Source organism: Rattus norvegicus, chromosome 6 (assembly GCF_036323735.1).
Source record: "Rattus norvegicus strain BN/NHsdMcwi chromosome 6, GRCr8, whole genome shotgun sequence".
In the NCBI taxonomy this organism is placed as follows: Eukaryota; Metazoa; Chordata; class Mammalia; order Rodentia; family Muridae; genus Rattus; species Rattus norvegicus.
In genome coordinates, this window is record NC_086024.1 from 47,029,194 (window position 1) to 47,055,737 (window position 26,544).

Consider the following 26,544-nt stretch of genomic DNA (forward strand, 5'->3'; position numbering starts at 1 on the left):
CATGTTGAATGTTAACTACTGTGGGACGTGCTTTTTTCTGACTTAGCACCTTGATCTCATTAAGGGTTTCCCCAGGAAATGCTAAGATACTATCTCTCCTCTCTTCTTAATCCCTATCTTTCTCTTAATCCAATGAACGTCGCTATTGGAACAAACACATCCTGCTGTGGATATTTACAATATCAAGTTCAAAGCCTGATCCATCCTTCGGTTAAAAAAAAAAAAAACCAAAACATTAACATTTTAACCTCTTTTAAAATAAGCATTTTTAATATTCGCGTTATTAAAATAGAAACAGCTTTCATTTTCATAGCAAAAGCAGTCATTTGGGCTCTAGTAAGATACAGGTGCTAGCTCTGGGAGGTTTTGACCCAACCCTCAGCTGACTAGCAGACACTCCAAGGCTCTGGGCTCCCACCGTAGCACAAGTCTCCCCACTGAGCACTCAAAGGCACTCTTGTCAAGTCACAAGTTCATGGAATCATTTGCAGGGGACGGCAAAGGACTGTGGGTGTGGGGACGGTCTCAGTGACCATTCTTCCTTGGTTCCTGAGATACTGTAATGTAGGTTGTGCTCTGAGGATTCATGGGCTGGCAGCTGTTCTCAGGAGAGGGAAGATGCTGGCGAAGGCCACTGCCTTGGTCCAGAGATGCAACCTAAGCTGAGGCCTGTTTGGACCTTAGCAAAAGTTGCTGTTGTTTCCCGATTCTCTGCCCCCTTTCCTGACAGACTCACGATATAGTCCAGGCTGAATTTGAATTCACTATGCAGCCTTTAAGGCCTCAATAGCCCTCCAGCCTGATGATATCAGGGATGCAGACTTGTGCCTCCACTCACTAATCTACGAACCCTGTCTACCAGCTGGGTCCGTCCACACCTGAGCAAGACCACGAAAGGCCCTACAGGACCACACAGGACCTTCCCACGGGCTCTCTCTATTCCCATCTGTCAATGTTTGAGGTCCCTTTGGCATCATTATTGTGACTACCTTCCACTCAAGCAAGAAGAAGGAGAAGAGGCCCTTTGTGTTAGCCAGACTGCCAGCCAGAAGGGAAACTGGAGAAGAGTTGCCACGAACCTCTACACGCACACCTCTCTCAGCTCCAATGCAGCCCTGCTCTCAGTAGGATGCATAAAGCACGATGGCCCTCCGAAGATGGCAGCGCCCTGGTAGGAAGATAGAGCCGCCCAACTGATAGGGCCTGAAAGACCTCAAAGAACCTCCAGGATTCTCCCCAAGAGAGAAACCAAGAGGCCCAGAGGGAAGTGATACCAAGCTAATGGAATAGTGGGACGCCAGAGCATCTGTGGTTCCCAGCCCCCTCTCCTCCTCCTCCATCCAAGCAGGGGAGGCTGTTACACCGTAGCTCGGAGGAGCCTCCCGCATACGGAAGGGAGAAGCCAAGGGACTCAGGCCCTAAGTCCTTGCACCTGCAGCTTGTCACTACCTCTATGCTGTCAGAAATGCAATCTCTGGACCCGCCTAGACCTACACGCTCAGCACCTGCCCCCCCATCCATATACTTGGGCCCCTTGTGTGCCCGTGGAAACTGACATCCATGGAGGTAACTGCACGGGACTAATCTTAGTGTGGAGACTGAGAACATTCCTTGGTGGAAACTTCTAGAAGCCTGTGGCACAGATGCCAAGACAGGTCGACCCTTTCCCACCTGGGCAGAGCAGACAAACAGTTCAGATTCAGGGGAACCACACGGCCAGGCTACCCCTCAAAGTAAGAGGAGGTACGCACACGCCTGTGGCCTGGCACCTACTTGCCCCTCACTCTTGGTCGGCCAGGCCATCAGCAGGACTCCAGCCGTGAACCTTAAAAGATCAGTTTGGGAAGATAGCTGTATTCCCCTCCGGCTAGGTCGTGGGTAGGTAAGCTGGTGCCTTTGGCTCTAGCCCAGCTCACAGACCTACAAGGCCTGGGCAGTGGTGTCCAGGGCCACTTATCCGGCTCAGCGGCAGTATTCCCGCTCGATGCTCGCCATGAGCTCCTCTTCCGAGTAATCATAGGAGATGGCCGACTGCCCCTCGGGTCTCTTGGGGCTGCTGCCTGGGGCTCTGTGGATGAGGAATACAGACATAGGTGGATATTGCCTTCAAACTCCCATCTCCTCTAGCAGCCACAGTGGTCTCTAAGTGGTCCATCCTCACATCCAAACCAAAACCCTCTGCTCTGGAAACACCCGAATCTCTTTCCTACTGGACACATAGACATGACCTTCTTCACTCGTATCTACCATCACCCTCCCACTTTATCCACCAAGACCTGCGATGAGGCTGACGCAGGGCAAGTCCGATGCCCAGGCCCATCTGAGGTTCCTAGCTGACCCTCCGAGAACAGCGTCCAGGGCTCTGTATACTTCTCCCAAAACACAGAGTGAGAGACCTGGGTAAGCGGCTTGACCTTCAGAGATCCGACTGCTGCCGAAGCATTTGCCTTTCCTACCTTGCCTGCGGGGCAAAGGGGAACATCCAATGCTTTGGAGGAGGGCAGATCTCTGGCTGGCTTTGGTGCACCGTAGCTGGATGACCCCAGAATAGTCATGACCCTTGCTGTCTCCATCAATAAGGAGGAAGGACTGCATCCCAAGACAGACCAGAGGAGGGCTAAGGTGCTGCTTGTGTCTGAGAGATGGGGACTTAGGAGGGTCTGAGCAGTTTGTAACCTTGCAAGCCTGGAGTAGTGGTAATGGCTACCCTTCCTGACTGATCCTCTGGAGTCCCCACTGACTTCTGGCAGAGAGAAAAGAACACAAGGGCCCACCATGCCCTCAGAACAAGCCAGAGAGCTGTGCAGGAAGTTGGCTTTCCTGCCATTCTGGAGACCTTCAACAGGAACTAGCCCTTCTAGGCTTGCCGCTGCCAGCTGCTGGCACTAGTTGATGTAAAAGCTGAAACAGTGAAAGCTGAAGCAGTTGGCGTCCAAGGTCGTGGTGAAGGGGCTAAGACTCCTCACACTATCCCTCTCCCACTGTGTATGCTGATAGCCCTGCAGGTGGACAGATATCCAGAGAGGAAGGGGCAGGAGGCACGGACCAGCAGAGGAGTCTGACGGAGCAGCGCTGGGTCCCATGTATTCTAAGGACTAGAAGCACTGACATTCTTCTGTGTGCGTGTGCGTGTGCGTGTGCGTGTGCGTGTGCGTGTGTGTGTGTGTGTGTGTGTGTGTGTGTGTGCATATGTATACAAGGGCTTGTACCGTGGCACACAATAGAGGTTGAAGGACGGTGTGCAGATGTTGGTTTCTCCCTCTCTACCATGGAGTCTGGAGACTAGACTTAGGTTGTCAGACTTGGTGGCAAGTGCCCTTTACCTATGGAGCCATCTTGCTGCCTCTCGCATTTTATTTCCATACTGGGCAGTGAATCCATAGCGTTGCACATGGCATGGCACTGTGTTCCCAGCCCCTGAGGAGTTTTAAAGGCAAAGAGTCCAGGACTCTGGAATACTACTTGCAGGGTTTGGGGTGGGTTTGGTTGTTTTTATTGTTTATTTGTTTATTTACTTATTTGTTTTAGTCAGTGTTTCACTGTGTCGCCTTGGGTAGCCTGGAACTTGTTGTATAGACCAGGCTGGCCTGGAACTCTTGCCTCTGCTTCAGCCTCTGTGTCCTAAGTGCTGGGATTAGAGGCTGAGCCGCCAGCCTGGCAGCATTACGTGTGAAGCTTGCAGGAGTGTTAAGTGATTTTTCTTGACCGTTTTGGAGCAGCGGTGAAGTCCTTATGGCAAAGGGCAGTCTTTACAGATAAAAACTGAACACAACAGGACACCCATGTATATCTGAACAAACCTGAACGGTCCAAAATGGCCACAGAGAAGCCAGACCATGAGGAAGGGAGGGACGGAGGGACGGAGAGACAGAAGGACAGAGGGACAGAGGGATGGAGGGAGCGAGCAAGTAAGCCAGGAAACCAGGAAGCTAGGTCAGGTCAGGAGGAAGCTCAGAGCTGTGTGAGGACTAGGCTTGGAAGTCACCCTTCACACCCCTTGAGTGCACAGCTATACGTGTTGAGAGCCTCACTGGCCTGTGGGACAGGGGACTGGACGGCTTTAGGTGGATGGAAGGGAAGCACTTCAGGCTCGTGGAGGCCATGGACCTCCTCCTCATACTTACTCAGAGGCACAGCTGTCTTCAGGGTTGCCCGTAACCTTCTTTTCTGGGGACACCTTGAGCAGGAAGACAGGAAAAAGCATCAAAAACGTGTCACCAGTCTACTGGATTAACACTCTGGCTTTATGGAAGAGACAACAGATGTTTAAACCGGAGTCTGTAAACATCAGAATGGCAAAGCTTCCCTCGGACTCTGGAGCCCCAGTTACCCATTTTGCAGTCAAGAAAACTGAGGCTGAGGGAGAGACTTATAAAACTCATAAATGAATGAGTGAATGAATGAATGAATGAATAAATAAATAAATAAATAAATAAATAAATAAATAAATGAAACAGCAGCACTCAGATCCCTTGCCTCCCAACTACTGCCACGTAAGGGTTCATTCTGTCTCACCTCCGGATATCAGTGTCCCATTGGGCCTAGCATGAGACCATCCTATCTCCATCTCTAGGAACCAGATCACCCAGCCTCAAGAGCCTTGTACCCTCCCTTTCAGCAAGTCTGCACTACGTCCACGCTTAACCTGGGCACACACTGTAATCCCAGCATGTGGGATGCCAAAGAAGGAGGAATGCTTAAGGAATATTTAAGACCAGCCTAGGCTTAGGAGTGAGAACTTGTCTCAAAACACATATGTGGAGCTTGAGAGATGGCTCAGCGGTTAAGAGCACTGACTGCTCTTCCAGAGGTCCTGAGTTCAATTCCCAGCCACATGGTGGCTCACAGCCATCTGTAGTGGGATCTGATGCCCTCTTCTGGTGTGTCTGAAGACAGCTGCAGTGTACTCATATACATAAAATAAATAAATCCTTAAATATGTATATATGTTTACTTAAACAACTAAAACAACTACAGTTTTTTTAAAATTTATTTATTTATTATAATATATGAGTATACTGTAGCTGTCTTCAGAAGAGGGCATCAGCTCTCATTACAGATGGTTGTGAGCCACCATGTGGTTGCTGGGATTTGAACTCAGGACTTCTGGATGAGCAGTCAGTGCTCTTAACCGCTGAGCCATCTCTCCAGCAGCCCCCCCCCTTTTTAAAAAAAGTACAATTTTTTTGGGGGTTGGGGATTTAGCTCAGTGGTAGAGCGCTTGCCTAGGAAGCGCAAGGCCCTGGGTTCGGTCCCCAGCTCCGAAAAATAGAACCAAAAAAAAAAAAAAAAAAAGTACAATTTTTTAAAAATAACTGTGAGCAATATGTTCATTGCTTATAGGTTAACCTAGCCTGAAGCACTTTGTTACAGCGGCTTGAAGGATCAGTGATGCAAAGATAAAGGGTTTAAAACAAAACAAGGCAACCTAAAAAAAAAACCCTCTAGAACAAAAGGCTCAGGTGAAAACAGGTCACCTAGAGTCAAGAAGGAGGTGGGTGAGATAGAAGCAGGCTGCTCTGCGAGGTGGCAGCCTGGAGGCCATAGTCAGAACGCTCCAGGAATGCAGGAGAGAGGTTTTGAATTTGCAATTCTAATTCTAGAATCCATCAGAATAAACAAACAAGCAAACAAATTCAAACACGCAGTTTATCAACCCTTACTCTTTCTGGTGAAAGTGTGTGTGTGTGTGTGTGTGTGTGTGTGTGTGTGTGTGTGTGTGTGTGTGTGTGCATCCATGTGCACATGTATGTATAGGACAGGTCTACTTCTATCACTGTCTACTTTCCTGTTGTTTGGTTTTGGTTTTTAGCCAGAGTCTCTCACTAAACCCAGAGCTCAAATACTGGCTAACTGGCTGAGCAGTGGGCTCCAGGGACACCCCACTCCCATCTCAATCCCCAGAACACTTAGAGTTCTAGGTGCAACCCGACACATCCAGATATTATATGGGGATCTGAACTCAGGCCCTCGTACCTGCATGCAGGCACTCTGCTCACTGACTCTTCTCCTCAGACCCAGGGGAGAGTTTTAAGGCTGTTCTGTTTGTTTCATTTTTAAATCTAGAGAGAGGTTGGTGCAGACATTACTCAGTAGTCTCGATGGCTAATCTTCATTGTCAACCTGACTACATCGGAGTGAAGGACAATCCAGAGATAAAGGGCGCGCCTGTGAGGTTGTTTTCCCTGGTTTGAAGTGTGTGAATCCACTTCTGGTCCAGTCCTTTGAGGTAGGAGGACACGCTGCCTTTGAACCAGAGCTTGAGGCAAGAAGACAAGCCTTCTTGTCGTTGTCTGGAGTTTTTTGTTGTTTGTTTTCCCAACAGGTTTCTTTGTATAGGCATGGCTGTCCTAAAACTAGTTCTGTAGACCAGGAAAGACATACATCTAATCTAGGACACACCTTTTCTGCTGGAAGCCTATATAAGGACATGGAAAAACAAACAAACAAAGAAAACGGAAGCTTTCTTTCTTTGCCTTCTTGCTCTCCCCTTGCTAGCAAGTCCACTCCTTCACTGGCACCACAGCCTACTTCTTTGGAATTCCGGTGTCTACTGAAGACCAGCTGAGACATCCAGCCTTGTAGACTGAGCAACTTTTCATCTGTAACCCCCACAGTTGGATTACTTGTACCATAGACTGACTGTAAGTGACTCTAATAGACCATATACATAAATTCTATAAGTTCCGCTTTCTCTAGAGAAGGCTGACTAATATGAGTTAAGACTAAGAGTGTTCACTGCTCCTACAGAGTACCCGGGTTACCACACTCATGTGTCAGCTTGGAGCTACCTGGAACTCCAGCCCTAAGGGATTCAATGCTGCCTTCTGGCTTCCACGGGCACCTCCATGCCTGTGTTGCATATAAACACACACAAACACATACACATACAAATAAGTAAATAATGTTTTTAAAGTCTAGCTGAGGATAATGGCATATACCGGTAATCCTAGCACTCAGGAAGCTGAGGCAGGGGGATAAGGAGTTCAAAGCCATTCGCAGCTGCAAAAGGAATTTGGGGCCAGCCTGGGCTACATAAGATCCTGTCTCAAATACCAAAGAAAACAAAACACCCAGAAAACAAACCACTTTACCCGTGGTAAAAAATACACATTCCCTGCATTTTTTTTCTAGTTCAATTACTTCCAAGCGTGCACTCCCATGTCAATAAAGCACGTCCACACCGTTACACACCACGGCTCTATTCTGCTGAACTGAAAGTTCACTAAACACTAACTCCTCACAGCCTCTCCCAGCCCTTGGTAACCACCATGGCTGGTGTTTCCCATCTTTGAATTTGCCTGGTCTGAGTACCCACAAGTAGACACTCCTATGAATCTGCCCTCTGTCCTTCGGTGACGGGTACATGGAGCGACGTCTGACAGAACTTCTAAGGAGAGAAACCCATCCTGTCGCATGGATGGTACCCATGCGGCTTCTCCATCCACCTGCAGATAGACATGGGGCTGCTTCCAGCCATGTTTGAGCTGTGGTGGTAATGCTGCTATGAACAAGCTGTGCCCAATCTCTTTGGACAACATTTTCCATCCTTCCGGGTGTACGTGAAGCTTCCTTCTCATGTCCACACCAATCTGTCTCCCTACAGCTTTCCGTAGCTGCCTGTCCTGCTGCAGCTGGTTTGATTGTTTGGATGAAGGCCTCTTACTTGGACACCTATCTCTTCAGTTCAGCTTCCGTTGGAGCCAGCTCTGCTGTCCCCTGCTTGGCTGCTTCTCCTGTCGTTAGAACTGAAGGTTTGTCATGGTTTCTGACCAGGCAGATGACAAGGTGGAATCCAGCACCAACATCAACCCCTGGACCTGCTGCTGCTCAGAGGAACAGCACTTGATGGTAACAGGAATCCCTACCTTCCCTGGAGACAGCCAATTTGTTTTAGCCTTGAACGTGACCGCCACAGGTGGGAAATACATCAGCTCCCTCCTGGAACATCCAGCCTTGCCCAAGCCAAGGAAGAACTTTTTTTTTTTTTTTTTTTTTTTGATTCTTTTTTTTCGGAGCTGGGGACCGAACCCAGGGCCTTGCGCTTCCTAGGCAAGCATTCTACCACTGAGCTAAATCCCCAACCCCTTTTTAATTTTTTTTTTTTCCAGAGCTAAGGACCGAACCCAGGGCCTTGCGCTTGCTAGGCTAGCGCTCTACCACTGAGCTAAATCCCCAACGCCAAGGAAGAACTTGAAGGAAAGATGGCGACAGAGACATGAAGCCTCCTGCTCCAGCCCACTGGAAGCTTGCTACCAGCTGCTCACACTTACATCTGGACCAACAGAGCATGTGCTAGGGTTGTGGGAACCGTGCTGAGCTTAAAGTGTGTATGTGCTTGTGAGTGTGTGCCCTGGGGTAGGAGACGCCATCCAAGGAAGACTTTAGACAAACAAAGCCCAGCTATGCAAAGAAACAGAGAACCCACCCCAGGAGGTGAGAAGCTGGCAGCTCTTCAGGCCTCCTGGACTCTTACAAGTAAGTGTGTGCATGTGGACATATATATGTGTGTGTGTGTGTGTGTGTGTGTGTGTGTAAGTAAGTGTACACTTGTACACACACACACATGCATCTGTATGTAAAGTTTCAAAGGTTATTTATTTATTTTTTAGAAATATACTGCCTACTTTACTTACCAGAATATATCCTGCATCTTCTATAGAATGTTCTCCCCTTAATTGATCAGCTTTGTATGTATTGTGTATACATGTGCACAGGTGTGGTATATGTACAATGGACATAAGACACTGTGGGTGGTTAAAGCACAGCTTCGTACAGTCTTCATAAATGTGTAGATATGCATCCACACCCATGAGCGTAAGCAAGCTCACAGCCCCTACACACACACACCTCACATACACATACACACACACACATACACACACACACACCACACACACACCACACACATACCACACACACACACCACACACACACCACACATACCACACACACACACCACACACACCACACACACCACACACACCACACACACACCACACACACACACCACACACATACCACACACACACACCACACACACCACACACACACCACACACATACCACACACACACACACACCACACACACCACACACACACACCACACACACACACACCACACACACCACACACACCACACACACACCACACACACACACCACACACACACACACCACACACCACACACATACACACACCACACACACACACACACCACACACACACATACACACACACACACCACACACACCTCGCACACCACACACACACCACACACATACACACACCACACACACACACACACACACACACACACACACACACACACACACACACAAAGTTCTCATCCCTGCTCCTAGTAACTCCCTTCTTCCCTGCCCCTCCCCCAGGAAGCTCCTAATCTACTCTGCCACTTCAGACAGGTCTCCAGAGGAATGGAAGCCTCAGTATGGACTCCTTACCACCTGGCTTCTTTCTCTTAGCACAGTGACGGTGACGTCCACCCATACTGTCTGATGCACTCCTGTTTATTCCCATGTGTCTGTATGTTGTCTTCTCTACAAATTATCTTTGTCTGAATCCCAGCTTGGTTGGTTTGGTTGATTTTTAATTTTTAAATTAAAAAAATTAATTAACTTTTTTTTTTTTGATTCTTTTTTTCGGAGCTGGGGACCGAACCCAGGGCCTTGCGCTTCCTAGGTAAGCGCTCTACCACTGAGCTAAATCCCCAGCCCCTAATTAACTTTTTTTAAATTGTGCAAACTTGAACACATTACAGACGGAAAAGTATTAAGGGACCTCCAGTACCTAACCTACCAGGGGGCACTTTTCAGGATTTTGCCAGTCAGAGTCTGCTCTTCACCACTAGAGGGCACTGGTCTCCCAGCATAGTGGTCAGTGTTGGTGGCCTCCTGGAAGTGTTCCTCATGGCTTCACAGAAAGCCCAGTCTTCCATAACCACCACCAGACCCCAACAACAAGCCAAGTGAGAAACGTGAGCTTCCATTCCAGGACCCCACGGAGGGAGCAAGGTTTTCCCACCCCTAGGCACTGTACTTCTAGCTTAAAAATCTTACTCCTGGTATCCTGCTGATACTACAGTCTCCCAGGATCCTGTCCCTAAGATCCGAGAGGAGCGTCTGCCTTTCTCTTTTATTTCCATTTTAAAATTGTTTGTATTCAGAACTTACTTTTTTGTGACAGAGACTCATTATGTATCCCTGGCTGGCCTGGAACTCCTTATGTAGACCAGGCTGGCCTCAAACTCATGGAAATCTGCATGCCTCTGCCTCCCAAGTGCTGGGATTACAGGCCAGCACCATCACAGCTGGTTTAGAAAGAAAATGGGAGTGGTTTCTCACTTCTGGGCTTCTGGCAGAACGCGCCATTCTTTTATCAAAGGGTGGGCTCCCACAGTGCCCTCTTTGCTATCTGTCACTACAAGGAGACTTCCTTTGCCTGGGGCTTCTTTTCTCCTTGACTCCTTGGTGCTGTCTTTCCTGTTCCTTCCTCAGAGCCCCCTTGTTGCAACATGGACTCCCTTCCGTGGCCTTCCCAGCACTGTGTGAGTTCTTGGAGTTGGCCATGTGCTTCACTCTTCTTGATGTGCCATGGAGACCCCACTTCAAGCTATTTAGAGGTGTGGTCTTTGCTCTGCCTTGCCTATGGGCACACTGGTGCTGTCTGGGAGCTCTTTGTTTTGTTGTTGCTGGGAGCCCAGCATCCTTTAGTCCCTCTGGTGCGTCTGCTTCGCAGCTGTGAGTTCCTTTCTTTGCTTCTTCCCTGCAGATTCCATAGCAGTGCAAGCCATGGTCACCCTAAAGTCTCCTTTGCCTGGTGGTAACAGACCCACCCCAGTCCCTCTTGGCTACAGCAAATCTGAAACTTTGCAAAAGTGGTGAACAAGGTCTCATTCAGCCCCAGGAGAAGGTACCACTGTTCCACACTGTTCCACACAGTCTTGTGACGAATCCTCCCCTACACACACACACACACACACACACACACACACACACACACACACACACTCAGTGGCAGTGTGGCAGTGTGGCAGTGATGCTCTGTGGTTTCCCTAGGTCACCACTGATTGGGACTTACAAGACAGAGGAGGAAGGTAATAGTTACTACCCAGCACGAAAAGCACTGAATAGATGGTTTGGGAACTGAACCAATTTCTTCTCTAAAAGAGCCCTCCAACATCACCAGGGCCGCCTACTCTGGCACTGAGATAGCCCAGTCTCTCTCTCTCTCTCTCTCTCTCTCTCTCTCTCTCTCTCTCTCTCTCTCACACACACACACACACACACACACACACACACACACACACACACACACACCACACCACACCACCACCACCACCATGGCACTGTAACAAACATCTGAAAAGATAAGAGAACACTTCAGTTCCCTGCCCCCACCCTCCATGAATGAAACAATCTTCTCGGCTCCTTTTACCCAGGAAGAGGCCAACTGATTGACAGGGGCTCTGCTGCGTCCTTCAAGCTTACTAAATGGCTCTTAAAACCACCAATTCCAACCCCTAGGTTGACTCAGTTTTCCCCTCCTCTGCAGAATTGAAGTTTCAAGCACCCCGACTAATACCACTGATGTACAAGTTCTAGTAACTCTGGGAAAGGATTTCTGTCTTGAGCACTTCCTGTGGCCATGAGATTAAAAATTAATCCAAAGCAGTAGCAGGAGAGGGGATTGGGTCCATGACTTAAAGGCCAGGGATTTGATAGACTGTCTCACATCCCTTAAACTATAGGGGACCATACAGGGGAAATCTGCTTATAAGATGGTTCAAGTAGGACACTTCAAAATAGAATTACACACACATACGAATTCACATAAATAAATTAAAAGAGTTTAAAAGATTATCCCTACCTTTTTTTCTTATAACTCTCAATTTGGCAAAATTAAAATAACAAATCCAACCTCAAAAATTGTCTAAATAGGAGCTGGAGAGATGGCTCAGGGGTTAAGAGCACTGGCTGCTCTTCCAGAGGTCCTGAGTTCAAATCCCAGCAACCACACAGTGGCTCACAACCATCTGTAATGGGATCTGATGCCCTCTTCTGGTGTGTCTGAAGACAGCTACAGTGTACTTACATATAATAAGTAAATCTTAAACAAAAAAAAATCTTTAAAGAAATTGTCTAAATAGCTAGACATGATGGTACACACCATCATGATGGTACACACCTGTAATCCAGCACTTTTCTGATCTTGTACTCTGTAAATAAGTACAGTTATTATGTCATTAAAAAATAAAATATTTTTAAAATATGGATGAACATGGAAAGAATTAATACAAGACTAATATTAAGTACACATTAATATAGTTTATTAAGATATAAACTAAAACTGTATCTTTTATTTTTACTACTTTCTAATTTACTATTTATTTGTATCTGTATTGGTATGTGTCTGTGTGGGTTTGAGCAAGTTCAGTGCCCTCAGAAACCAGAAGGTAGGGGGCTGGGGATTTAGCTCAGTGGTAGAGCGCTTACCTAGGAAGCACAAGGCCCTGGGTTCGGTCCCCAGCTCCGAAAAAAAGAACCAAAAAAAAACAAAAAACAAAACAAAAAAAAAAAACAAAAAAAAAAAAAAAAAGAAACCAGAAGGTAGCATCAGATCCCCTGGAACAATGGTTCTTAACCTGAGGGTCATGACCCCATTAGGGACCGAATGACCCTTTCACAGGGGTCATCAATTTGTATATCAGAAATTCTGCATATCAAATATTTACATTGCAGTTCGTAACAGTAGCAAAATTACAGTTATGAAGTAGCAATGAAAATAATTTTATGGTTGGGGGTCCACACAACATGAGGCACTGTATTAAAGGGTTGTAGCATTAGGAAGGTTGAGAACCACTACCCTGGAGGAGTCACAGGGAGGTGTGAGCAGCCTTGCATGGATGGCGGGAACTGAACTCAGGTCCTCTGTAAGAGCTGGAAAAACTCAGAACCAGTGAGCCATCCTCTGGCTCTCTAGAACTGTCACAGTATAAGATTGAGGAGAGCCGGCAGGCTGACCACCTCAGCTACCACTCAGGCCCAGATCCAGGGCTTTGAGCTGGCCCACCCCAACATCTACCCCATCTATGAACTGCTGGAGCATGTGAAGGGGCCGGTCCTACAGACCCAAAGCTGCAGGATCTCCATGACACTGGGCAGCAACAGGATATCTGAGAGGAGTCCTGGTGAGGATCCAGGATTGATAATGTAGCAGAAGCAGAGGCCTTGAACCAGACCAGTGACTCATCGCAAAGAAGTGTGGACAAAAGGGTACACTGTGGGATGCACTGTGACACATTACAGCTTCCACAACAAGATGTTTGTTTGGGTTTTGTGGGGGGTGGGGGTTGGGGGAGGTTGCAAGGGCAGAAGAAAGAGAGGTAGAGACAGGGAGATGAGTGGGATTGGGGTACATGATATGACATTCACAAAGAATCAATAAGAAGGGGTTGGGGATTTGGCTCAGTGGTAGAGTGCTCGCCTAGCAAGTGCAAGGCCCTGGGTTCGGTCCCCAGCTCCGAAAAAAAGAATAGGAAAAAAAAAAAAAAAGAATCAATAAGAAGCTGGCTTTTTTTTTTTTTAATCCAGTATAACACTATGTTCAGGATGACGATTCAGGGGTATGAATAATTGGCCTCTAAAGCACTCCAGTCAACAGTGGTTCCAATTTTGTTCCTTGTTTTCTCAGAGTCAGGACCTGGAACATGCTGGGCAAGTCCTTTACTACTGAGCTAGCCCCTTAGTCCCACGTTCAATGAAGTGTTTAAATGAAGGACCTTAAAAGGATTGTCGGGCTGGAGAGATGGCTTAGTGGTTAAGAGCACTGGCTGCTCTTCCAGAGGTCCTGAGTTCAATTCCCAGCAACCACATGGTGGCTCACAACCATCTGTAATGGGATGTGATACTCTCTTCTGGTGTGTCTGAAGACAGCTCAGTGTGTGTGTGTGTGTGTGTGTGTGTGTGTGTGTGTGTATACATATATACATATATATATATATTTAAAAGTATTGTCATTTAATCATGATGTTCTTATTAACAAGAAAAAGGGGGGAGCACCTTATCCTAAGGGTTAGAGTGTTATAAATATAAGGAAAAAATTTCATTTTTCCTTCCTAATAAAAGAATAGGAATAGTGTGCTCATGCCTTTGTGCTCGGGGACACATTCTCTCGAACATTCTGAAGGAAGGCCATTTTCTATGGATGATGTTAAATTTGCAGTTCTTTCCTATCTCGGTGGTAAGTTACTAATACAGAGTTCTGTAAGATGCCCAGCCCCTTGGGGAATCAGCTACAGGCACAGGCAAGCTACTTAGCACAGAAGCTTGGACTCCAGGCTCCAGCATGGGCAGTAGCTTTTAAAAGCAGGGGCCTCGGGGTTGGGGATTTAGCTCAGTGGTAGAACGCTTGCCTAGTAAGCGCAAGGCCCTGGGTTCGGTCCCCAGCTCCGAAAAAAAGAAAAGAAAAGAAAAAAGAAAAAAGAAAAAAAAAGCAGGGGCCTCTTTTCCTGACTTTGTCTCCCTGGACCTGAGCACTCTCTTAGGGGACTCATTCATCAGTTTGAGAAACATTCACAGTACGGGAGACACACCTGAGACAACCCCCAACCCCAAAAAAGAGTAGCCACTGCTCTGACTTTCACACTTTTCTTTCCGTTTCTCTAGAGACAGGATTTTTCTGTGTAGCCCTGGCTGTCCTGGAATTCACTCTGTAGACCAGGTTGGCCTCAAACTCACAGAGATCCACCTGCCTCTGCTTCCTGAGTGTTGGCTGGGATTAAAGGCATGCACCACCTTTTCCCTGATCACACTTTATTTCTTGAACCTACCTCCTCACACCTCTCTCTCTGCTACCCCTTAGGTCAAGGGCTTGGTCAGTTGGACATCCAGAGTAAACCCACCCCGAGCTTTCTTCTGTCTGATTTACCCTTCTCCCGCTGTTGAGTAATTTCCTCAACAACACAATAATCTCACCCTCTTCAACTTTCAAATGCCCACTTCATTCTCAATAAAGTCTATAGCCCTGACATAGCAAGACATAGCTGAAGACCTTTCACCCCACAGCCCAGCTAGCCTAACTGTACCCACCATCATGGGCACACAGAGCCTTCTCTTCGCCTCTGCTCCTGTCCTCTGACTATTTCAGACTCAAGTCAATTGCTCCTGCAGACTCTCAGGCTGAGACTTCTCACTTCCCCCTGGTTCCCAAACCTGCGCTCTGGTCACCTGTCTTTGTCCCTGACACCTAATGCAAGCCCCAGTTTCTAGGGGCTGTAGCTGTGGCTGGAACTTCTGTCTCTGTTATATTCTTCCAGGCTGGCACTTCGAAAGATGGAGGGAAAATCCGTTTATTTCCAAACCTTTGGAAGTTTCCCAAGCACTTGAAAATGACGCTGAAAAATTGTTTCCTTGTTATGTCAAAATCTCCCCCAGATCCCTCAACTGTTTATCCAGTGTTACTGTTACATAACTGTAGGCTGATGTAGTCTTAGAGGAATCCCGTTATATAATTCAGTCCTCACCACAGCTCACTTGTCCTGTTATAAACCTCAACTGGGCAATGGGAGGAAGAGATGGGACAGAGAGAAGTGTGTACCCAAGGCTTCCCACCATCCCAGAGGCCTTTCCGTGGTGATGCTCGCCTGGAAGCTGGGCCCAAGAAGACATTCCCCTCCATCCTGCCGGCCTGCAGCAACCTCTGCCTCCAGATACTGTCTTTGGCCTCTTCTTCCAGCCAAGAGCAGCTAAGACCCGTTCTGATTTTTAGCTCTGTAGCAGCAAAGACGTGCCAACCCACCAAAGACATGTTTTTCTAGAACAGCAGGGGTGTTATTACAAGTGTTCAGCATGAGAGGATAAGGGAGCTAAAAGAGTCAACGCATCTTAAAAATAGCTTGTAATATGGGAATTGCCTGGCCAACCAAGGATCCGGATGTGTCTGCCGCGGCAGGGCGTTTTCCAACCACTGTTTGGCAGGTGGTCCGCCCACTTATCGCCTCCGCCCACCGTATTCCCCGAAGGCCAAAGCTGAGGCCCTTGCTGGTCAATTCCCACCTGGGCTGTAAGGATGCTGCAGCTAGACGACATGCAGCACCACTGGTAAAGTAAGGCAAACCGCGAGCCAGAAGAAAGTTCTAGGTGTTTCTGCCAACTGCTGTTTGTACTTGCTCTTTTAAGATTGTCTCTGTAAGTCACCCCGAAATAGAGACAGTAGTGAGCACCCCCATGCAGGAGTGGGGATAAGGAAGGGGCACAAAGCCCTATAAGGGACTAAGGGTGGGAGGGACCTGGGTGAGCGGGGGACAGAGACGCCGAGGCCTGGATGGGTGCAGAAGGATGAGTGGAGGGACCAGCCCCCCATACTCACCGCGGGTGGGAGCCGGGCGGGGCCTCGTGGGGTCTGCTCCTGGGGTCCCCAGACCTCTGACTCGGCCAGCAACTGGTCCAGCAGGCGCAGGGTCTCCTCCCGGCCACCGGGGGGCGTCGCGGGGCGGGGATCAGGGCCGCACTCCTCCTGCACCGCGGCTGTCTTGGCCTGGTCAGCCGCGCCGCCCTCCAAGGCTGTCTCTCCCGGGCCTGTCTGGCGCCTGTCAGGACTGCGCCGCCGCCTCAGGATTCGGCCGCTCCGGCTACTGCCGCTGCCCATGGCGCGTACCGGACCTGGAGCGCGCAGCCGGGAAGCCGAGCCGGACTGGGGCGGGAGCGCGGCGAGCAGGATGGGGCGAGGGAGCAGCAGGGGGGATTCTGGAGGACTGAGCGGAGGAGAGTGCGATGGAGGGATGGGGGGAGTCACGGGGGATGGGGGCTATGGAAGGTGGGGGAGCGGATGGAGTCACGGGGGACGCGGGGATGAGAGAAACGGAGAGGCAAGGGTGATCTGGGAGGCTGGAGGAGGTAAAAAGCTGCTAGGGAGGCGGGGGACGCTCCTCAGCGAGAGAATTGGAGGATGGGGGAAAGACGTGGAGGAGGTGAAGGACGGGGTGGGGCGGGGGGAGCGCGGGGGAACAGGGAGAACAGAGAAGGTGATCCTGCGGGGAGGAGGGTAAGAGGTATGAGGAGAGGGTGGGAGTGACTCGCCGGGTGGGAAGTTTGAGGTAGGGTGTGTACAGGAGGGAGGTGTAACAGGGTTAGTGTTGTATGGGAAGGAGCCTTAAAGGGTGCAGGGTGGGTAGACCGGTGGAAGGGAAATCGGGGTAGGAGATCTTCTTGGGGAAGTTTGGGCGAGCATGGGTGGGAGTCACGCTTGGGGAAAGGGGAGCAAGACACCGGCTGAAGGACGGAGGAATGCTTGCAGCAGAGCTGGATGCCAGGGGAAGGGGGAAGATCAGGAGTTGGGGAGTAGCGCTGACGGAAAGGAGGTCGTTGGGGCTTCAGGTACAGGTCTGAGAGAGCAGAGGCAGAGAGCCGAGGAGGGGGACAGAAAAGGAGAATCAGAGTTTTGTGTGTGTGCGAGAGAATGTCCAGGGGAGGGGGGAGCTTCAGGATGGCCAGACTGAGTGAGGGTTGAGAGGCGTGTACCAGGGCCCTAGGCGGGGCACACTGAAGGGGCGTGTCCCTGGACGGAGAAGCTAGGGATGGAGAGAAGACTCTGGAGTGAGCGTGTGAACCTAGGAGGGAAGGCTGCGCAGAAGTCCGGGTAGTTAGACTGTGGAAGACCGGACCCCGGGGGTGGGGGCGGGAGCAGGGTGAATTTAGAGGTTGAAAGACTACCTTCCTCTTCACCCCCGTCTGACCTCGGTTTGGGAGTCCTCTGGCCGGTTCACCGCAGGCTCTGGCTTCCTTTTCTCCAGGTAGAGATCTGGTTACTAAAGCTGTCTCCACTAAGGTTCCTACAGGCCTAGGGCGACCCTGGTTTAGCTAGATTTGTGCTTTATGGTTTCTGGAGGCTTACTGTTGGCTGATTCTTTGCCTGCTTCCCTTCTAGTACTTTCCAAGGCAGGGTGATTTAAATGCCCTGATTTTAGCTTTCTCTGGTTTTGACTTGCCAATAACCCCCTCCTTACTTGCCAACCCACTGTGAAAGTGGAATTTTGGGCTAAATTCTCCCAACAGTGGCATGAAATTTTACTATTTCCATCACCGCAGGAATAGACGTTAAAAACCGATGCCCACGGAAGTGGGATACACACGAGAACACATCTGTGTTGGTGTGTTTGTATTACCAACAGAACTAGAGAAGAACACTTGTTTACACTTCCCCTTCCTTTTTAAAATGAGATTTCTTGGCCATCCAGATGTAGGGGATGGGGCCAAATACATGATTTGATGACATTCAGGTGTTCCAAGTGCACAAATGTGTCTAGGTTAGAGATTACTGACATGAGTTTTCTCTTTATGAAAACAAATCTCATCTTGAAACTCTTCAAGCCACGGGGGAGAAAAAAGTCAGAGGGAACGAATTTTTCTTGAGCAAAGTTCAACTCAGTTTAATCATTTAAAAGAAAACATATTTTACTCCTGCCCAAGTAGAGTCTAGTCATGTGACTCCGAGTTTAAATATAGCCAGAGCTCCTGTGTTCTCTAGAGCAGCCAAGTTTTTCCTCACTACTCTTGACTTCAACTGTTTCCCCCAGACTTGTCTCCGTAGCTATGCCTGCACAGGAGTCGTGCCAAAGCCTGTGTTCTTTCTGAGATCACATATAATGTCAGCCACATTTGGAGTCCTGGCTTCTGTGAGAGTCTGCGAGGCCTGCACTGAGGCATCGCACTGCATGCCTGTTCTCCCAGCACTCATGAGGTGGAGGCAGACGGTTAGGAGATCAGGGTCTTCTACGGGTATACTTAGCAAGTGTGAGAGGACAGTCTGGACTGCAGGAGACCATCTGGAAACAAAACCCACACTGATACTGAGCTAGCAGGCGGCCTCCAAGACCATTTCTAAGGGAGAGAAGAGTCTGCCCAGAGCGAGTTAGTCCCAAGAATTTAAGACTAAATTTCCAGGCAGGAATCTCACAGCCACAGGTAGGCTTGTGTGTTTTGTTTGGTTTGAGACAGCGTCTCACTTTGTATCTCTGGCTTGCCTAGAATTTATTATGTAAACTAGACTAACCTCAAACTCACAGAGATCCTCCTGCCTCTGCCTTTTAAGTGCTGGGATTAAGGGCTTGGGTCACTAGAGCTGTCCCCATACACAGTCACCTTTCTTTTCTTTTTTTAAAAGATTTATTTCTTTAATGCATATGAGTACACTGTAGCTGTCCTCACACACACCGGAAGAGGTCATCGAATCTTATTGCAGATGGTTGTGAGCCACCATGTGGTTGCTGGGAATTGAACTCAGGACCTCTGGAAGATCAGTCAGTGCTCTTAACTGCCGAGCCATCTCTCCAGCCTACTGCAGACGTCTCTCTATAGAGATCATGGACGGTTGCTGGTGATGGCGGGTGGAATGTGAGATCCAGCTTGAGTGCTTTCGCATTAACTCTGAAAACAAGAACCTGTACTGGTTAGTTTATTTTCGATTTGACATAAACTGGTTAGGCAAGTCTGTAGGGGCTTTTTATTAATTAATAATCGTGTGGGACTTGGAGGTATAAGTGTGGTGATTTGAATAGGTATGGCCCCACAGACTCCTGTGTTTGAATGTTTGGCCCATAGAGCGGCACTATTAAGAGGTGTGGCCTTGTTGGAGTAGGTGTGGCCCTGGAGGAAGTGCGTCACTGTAGGGGAGGGCTCTGAGGTATCATATGCTCAGGCTCTGTCTGGTGTGGTGCCTAGTCTCCTGCTGCCTTTGGATCAGGATGTAGAACTCTCCGCTCCCCCAGCACCATGTCTGCCTGCGTGCCACCATGCTTCCTGCCATGACGATAATGCACTAAACCTCTGAACCTGTAAACCAGTCCTAAGTAACTATTTTCTTTTATAAGAGTTGCCATGGGGCTGGAGAGATGGCTCAGTGGTTAAGAGCACTGACTGCTCTTCCAGAGGTCCTGAGTTCAAATCCCAGCAACCACATGGTGGCTCACAGCCCTCTGTAATGGAATCCGGTGCCCTCTTCTGGAGGGTCTGAAGACAACGACAGTGTACAGTGCACTTATATAAAACAAATAAATGTCTTTTTTTTTTTTTTTTATAAAAGAGTTGCCATGATCATGGTGTCTCTTCACAGCAATAAAATCTAAAGTAAGAGACTAAGAAAATAAACTGAGGGGGTTGGGGATTTAGCTCAGAGGTAGAGCGCTTGCCTAGGAAGCGCAAGGCCCTGGGTTCGGTCCCCAGCTCTGAAAAAAAAGAACCAAAAAAAAAAAAAAAAGAAAGAAAATAAACTGAGCGAGTCACGGGGAACACGCCAGTGAGCAGAGAGCTCCTCTGTGGTCTCTGCTTCAGCTCCTGCTTCCCAGCTCCTGCCCTGACATTTTTCAGTGATGGACTCTGACCTAGGATGTGTAAGCAAAATAAACCCTTCTCTCTCCCAACTTCTATTGGTCATGGATTTAATGTTAGCAAGAGAAGCCTGACTGGGACAGAACACATTTCCAGTCCAGAATATCCTTTCAATAAACTGACTCACTGCATGTGATGGCGTACCTGGTAGTCCCAGCACTTGGGAGGTTGAGACAAAAGAACCACCAGGCTTGGGGTGCAATTCACTTGTAGCTTCTTGCTTTGCATGCTCAAGGCTTGCATTTGGTCGCAGAGTTCACACACACACACACACACACACACACACGGCAAAACAAAATCCAATAACTTAAGTAGAGAGTTAAGCATTGACAATATATTCTGGAGGGACCAGTGGGTAGCTGAATAGTCTGTCTGGCATCTGAAGAAGCCGGTCCCATTCCTGTCATAACCTAGGGACCAGTCTATTGCAGTGGACAGACAAACCTGCCCACCTTTCAAAGTCTTGCTCAGGTTCCCTTCCCTCAAGGACCTCAGCTATACGCTGCCTGCCCAGAGGTCTGGTTCCACCCCCAGCACCATAAATAGACAGCATTGGATTAGCAGAAAGTGAGGCAGTGCAGTGTGTTTTTGAGACAGGATCTCAGAGTTCAGACTGGCCTTGAATTCACCATGTATCCTAAGATGGCCCTGGCCTTCATCTGCCTCCCAAGTGCTGAGGCTACGGGCGTGTACCACCGCACTAGCTGCATTCATGTGGTGTTGGGGATCAAACCTGAGGCTTCAAGCATAGGCAGGCCCTCTCCCAAACTGAGCCATATCCCCAGTTCTCGCCCTTGTATGTGTGTCTTCTTTTAATGCCTACTGAACTATGTGAGCGGCTTAGACCCTAAGGACTTCTGGTTCAAGGACTTCTGGTATCTGGTACAGCAACTGCTTAGCTTGTTACTTGAGACCCTATTGAAACGAAGACAAAGGAGTTGTGAGGGACAGGGAGGGACCATCTCAAATGACCCATCTCACCACACTCTCAAAGGAGGAAGGCTGATATCTGAGAGCAGCCAGATGACAGAAACAGAGGAGCGGAAGCCTTCCGTATATGTAGGAGCTGGAGACATGGGGCCAGAGGACCAGTCCAAGGGTCTCCATGTATGGCATGGATGTCACCTCCAAGCCTCCTGTTCACGCTTACATAGTTTTGTTATGTTGCCAGAAGTGCGAGATTCTCTTTCTAGAATGCTCCCGGGAGCACAGCATCCCTTTGGAGCTCAGGGTTGTACGGTGCAGAGCAGGATAGGGTAGAATGGGCTTGGGTGGGATGGGACGGGATAGACCGGAATTGCTAATGGGCAATATTTGACTGGAGAAACAGGCAAGAAGCTAGGCTCCTGGGCTCAGGAGCCCAGGCTTGACCATGAGCTAGGATGTGGCCCCTCGTGTAAGAGGGCTATCCCTTCTCCTGGGTGTCTAGACTCAGCAATGAAGAGGCTCTCTGGATAGGACAAGTGCTAGGTGCATAGGGTCACCTCCACAGTTGTCACCTCCCTGTGTGTCCCTTCTCCTTGCAGACCTGTTGCTTACCTCCCATCACCCACCACACAGTGGGAGATGCGGATGCTTCATAGGCTCTGGTCACCACTAGAGTGATCAACTGTGGAAACAGTCTAGGACAGACAAGAGGTCAGTGAGGGGAAGGAGCAGGCCTCGGTCAATATGGCCATTAGTAATATGTAATGTTTATCCAGGAAGTGAGTTTTGTGATGCCACTGGCTAGAAGGCATGGGACAATAAAGAGAGTGTCCCGTGTTATGCTCAAACACCGCACTGTGGAGAGCAGCTCCAGTGTGGAAACTGACTTGTTGGGAGGCTCACTCCTGCACACGGCCAGCCATACAGCCACAGAGAGCTGCAGCGACACGAGATTCCTGCTTCTTGTTAGAGATCAGACAGCTGCCTGCTCTGTTAATCAGCTCAGAGGAATAGAGGTCTCCAGTTTAAGTATTAAAAGAGTCTTGGTGCTTTGACTTGTCACTCATTAACTATTAAGTCATGTTGAAGTCCCAGCCTCCTCCAAGGTTACTCATTAATACCTATGAACTCCATACAAGCACCAGGCTGACAGGACCTCTTATCTCTGGAAATGCCCCTTTCCTCCACCAGTATGATGGTGGGTGTTGTCAACCTGACAGAAACACCTGGAAGATGGGTGTCCATGGGCCTTACTTAAAATGATGCAGTAAGATGCATTTATGTTTTTACGTGTTGGGGATTAGTTCTAATGCTCTGAGTTAATCCAGCTCCCAAAATTAGGAATCTGCCTGTCCAAACACTGAAGGTCCTTGTCCCTAATTGGTTTTTGATCGACCAATAAAGAGCCAACAGCCAATGGCTGGGCAGGTAGACTGAGGCTGGACCTTTAGATTTTACAGGCTAGGGACTGTGAGACAGAAAGGAGGAGAATCGCCTTGGTCCAGAGGGAGATGGATCAGATTTAGAGCTGTGGGAAAATCATCCGAAATGTAGGTGAGAAGGAATGTGGCCCCTGGATGGGCTGCCCAGAAATGTCTTGGGCAGCAAACACTAGGGAGCTGCCTAGAAGGAGCCAGGGCAACAGAGATAGAATGTAAAGTTTGAGGCTGGTACTGGCTGGTTTTATGTGATACAAGCTGGAGTTATCACAGAGAAAGGAGCCTCAGTTGAGGAAATGCCTCCATGAGACCCAGCTGTAAGGCATTTTCTCAATTAGTGATCAGAGGGGAGGGCCCAGTCAATTGTGGGTGGTGCCATCCCTGGGCTGGTGGTCTTGGGTTCTATAAAAGAGCAGGCTAAGCAAGCCAGGGGAAGCAAGCCAGTAAGTAACATCCCTCCATGGCCTCTGCATCAGCTCCTGCTTCCTGCCCTGCTTGAGTTCCAGTCCTGACTTGCTTTGGTGAGAAACAGTTGTGTGGAAGTGTAAGCTGAATAAACCCTTTCCTCCCCAACTTGTTTCTTGGTCATGATATTTGTGCAGGAATAGAAACCCTGACCAAGACAGAGCTTTAAACCAGGATTACAGGAGAGAAATGTGTTCTAGCCCCGGGAAGGATTAGAACTTCCCAGCCTTTGAGCTAGTCAAGGCATTTCAAATTAACTGGTGTGTGTGTGTGTGTGTGTGTGTGTGTGTGTGTGTGTGTGTGTGTGTTTCATTCCCGAATCCAGATAACTCTGGGCAGGAGCACAAAGCAGTTTAGCTAAACTCACCGCTGCAGTTAGGGTAAGGGAATCAGTGAGAAGGCTGGCTGAGCCCCAGGGTAGCATTCCTCACCTCTGCTTATCGATTGTGGATGCAATGGGGCCTGCTCCTGCTGTCATGCGTCTCCACCATGATGGGCTATCACCTTGAGCTGTGAGCTGAAATACAGCCTTTCTTCCACCAGTTGTCTTGGTCGGTTCTATCACAGCAATAGAAAAGATACTAATAACCGCCAAGCAAGGATGCTCCATCTCGCTGACACTTCCCAAGAGGATGCTGGCCTGCCCTCCAGTACAGATGCTGGCTTGTTAAAGATATATTATCTCCCCCCAGTTTATGGAGACTCACAAGAAGGGAGGTTTTGTTGTCACAAGCTCCTCTTTACGCCCACACAATCTCCCCGGGTTGTAAGCTTCACAGACTTAGCCTAAAACATTCTTAGGAAGGAAAATTTGAGACATTAAGACAATATTTTGGTGGAAATTAATAATAGTGACAGTAACAAAATTTCTCTGAGCGATAAGGGAAGCAGTATTTCTCCCTACATTTCCTTAGAAGTGACCGTTTCTTGCTGACTGTCTCAGTTTAGCAGGGCGTGCTGGCCCATGTAGCCTCCTGTCTTTCCAGCTAGAGAGGAAATCAAAATAACACCCTCTCTCCAATCAGGGCCCCACGCAGCTAAAGAAGAGTGAGTGGTGGGAACCAAAGGATATCAAAAGGAGAACAGCTATGGGGGCCGAAGAAATAGGAGAGGTGAACCTGCCCCAAACAGTCCCAGGCGTCCCTTTTGCTCAGAGCTGCCCTCTGGATCTGTAACTTTGTTCCATTTCTCAGTCCAGCAAGGTTAGTTTGGATTTTTTGTGTGAGGCAAGATTTTACTACCTAGCCCAGGTTGGCCTTGAACCTGAATCTTTGTGCCTTAGCCGGAATTATAGACCTGCACCCTAATGCCTACTCCAAGTTTTTTTTAAATGTATAATTTGATATATCTATATTAATGTTATAAATACAATGTCTAAGTAAAAAAATAAAAGTTAAAAAATAACCTTCGGGAGACAGGAGAGAGGAGAGGGAGAGAAGCCGTGGCAGGACAAGATGGCAGGTGATGTTAAAATTGTGCTCTGTGTATTTACAGGTTGTTATTAATGTTCTCAAGGGATGGATGGTACTGGGCTTTGTATGTTTAAGTAGGCAATTATATCTTATCAATTGGGTCAACAAAAAAAATAACCTTTATCTTATATTTATAAAATATATAAAGGTTATATATAGAAACCCTTTATTTTTAAAATTATTATTACTGTGTGTATATGCCTATGAATGCAGGAGGTATTCACGTAGAGGTCAGAAGACTACTTTATGGTTAAGATCACTGACTGCTCTTCCAGAGGTCCTGAGTTCAAATCCCAGCAACCACATGGTGGCTCACAACCATCTGTAATGAGATCTGATGCCCTCGTCTGGTGTGTCTGAAGACAGCTACAGTGCACTCATATATAATAAATAAATAAATCTTTAAAAAAAATACTACTTTATGAAGTCAATTCACTCCCCCTCCCTTCATGTGGGTTCCAGGGACTGAACTCTTGTGTGGCAGACACTTGTATCTTCTAAGCCATTTGGCTGACTCTGGCATCACCTTCTAAAGGACATATCTTCATCGTAAACACTCATGGATTTTATGGATTTGTGTTCACTCAGTCCATGATGTGGGGAGATGGGGATTTGGGATTGGGGTGTTATCAGGTATGGTAGGGGAGCCAGAGGGCAGGAGGGAAGACACCCAGAGTGTGCTTTCTCTTGCTCATCAGTCTGTGCTATGAGGAAGCAGTAGGAAGCCTCTGTGCTGATCAGGTCTCACAGTCCAGATCTGCAGGCAGCTCAGCCCTCAGAACTGTGGCAGATCTGAGTGATTGTTGTGTAAGCTACCCTGTCTGTGGATGCCTGTGGAAGCAGCCCAAACTGAGTGTGTGCTTCAGAGGACGGGAACATTTAAGCCTGAAAATGGACTGTGGCTCAAGTGTTAGCACTTTGCAGCCAGTGTACCGGCTGGTTTTGTGTGCCAACTTGACACACACTGGAGTTATTACAAAGGAGCCTCCTTGAGGAAATGCCTCCCTGAGACCCAGCTGTAAGGCATTTCCCAATTGGTGATCAAGGGTGGGAGGGCCCATTGTGGGTGGTGCCATCCCTGGACTGGTTGGTCCTGGGTTCTATAACAGAGAGCAAGCTAAGCAAGCCAGGGGAAGCAAGCCAGTAAGTAACATCCCTCCATGGCCTCTGCATCAGCTCCTGCTTCCTGCCCTGCTTGAGTTCCAGTCCTGACTTGCTTTGGTGAGAAACAGTTGTGTGGAAGTGTAAGCTGAATAAACCCTGTCCTTCCCAACTTGCTTCTTGGTCATGATGTTTTGTGCAGGAATAGAAACCCTGACTAAGACACCCGGCAAGCCAAAATTTGGGCCTGCTGTTTTGTAAATAAAGTTTTATTGGAACACTGCCATGTGTCATTTGTTTTCATGTTGTCGGAACCTGTTTTAGTTGACAGTCCAGTGGGCTTGGGTTGTTTGTTTGATCGATTGAATGATTGATTGATTGAGTGTAGGAGTATTGTGTTTGTTTTTTGACAAACAACAGAGTAGCCCAGACTGGCTTTGAACTCACTATGTAGCTGAGGGTGGCCTTGAACTCATGATCCTTCTGGCTTGACTTCCAAGTGGTGATTTTACAGGTGCGTATGCACTAGGATTACAGGTGTTCACCACCATGCTCAGCTTTTTCCTGGGGCGCTAAGTAACTTCCGTACTGAGCCCATCCACACGTTGTTCTTTACCTTCCTCGGGCATGGAGGATTGGGGGAAAGCCAGAGATGCATTGGAAGTTGTTTTAAGTTCACTTAAGAATGCTTATGTAAACACATCTTGATAACTTAAGCTGAAAATAAGCTTACAC

At 48.3% G+C, this 26,544-nt stretch overlaps 2 protein-coding genes across 2 annotated transcripts in view; one reads left to right on the forward strand and one right to left on the reverse strand.

The window, feature by feature from the left end:
* Positions 1-246: 246 nt before the first annotated feature.
* Cys1 (cystin 1) lies at positions 247-17,478 on the reverse strand. The gene is made up of 3 exons (NM_001109597.4): positions 16,390-17,478; positions 4,125-4,177; positions 247-2,068 (listed from the first exon to the last, which is right to left on the reverse strand). Exons 1-3 carry the CDS (start codon positions 16,666-16,668, stop codon positions 1,963-1,965), a joined length of 438 nt encoding a protein of 145 aa, NP_001103067.1. The 5' UTR covers positions 16,669-17,478; the 3' UTR covers positions 247-1,962.
* Rrm2 (ribonucleotide reductase regulatory subunit M2) overlaps positions 15,562-26,544 on the forward strand; it is a 30,616-nt gene continuing 19,633 nt past the window's right edge. Inside the window, exon 1 of the mRNA XM_063262073.1 lies at positions 15,562-16,208. The gene's annotated coding sequence lies outside the window, so the exon portion shown is untranslated. The remainder of the gene's footprint in view (positions 16,209-26,544) is intronic.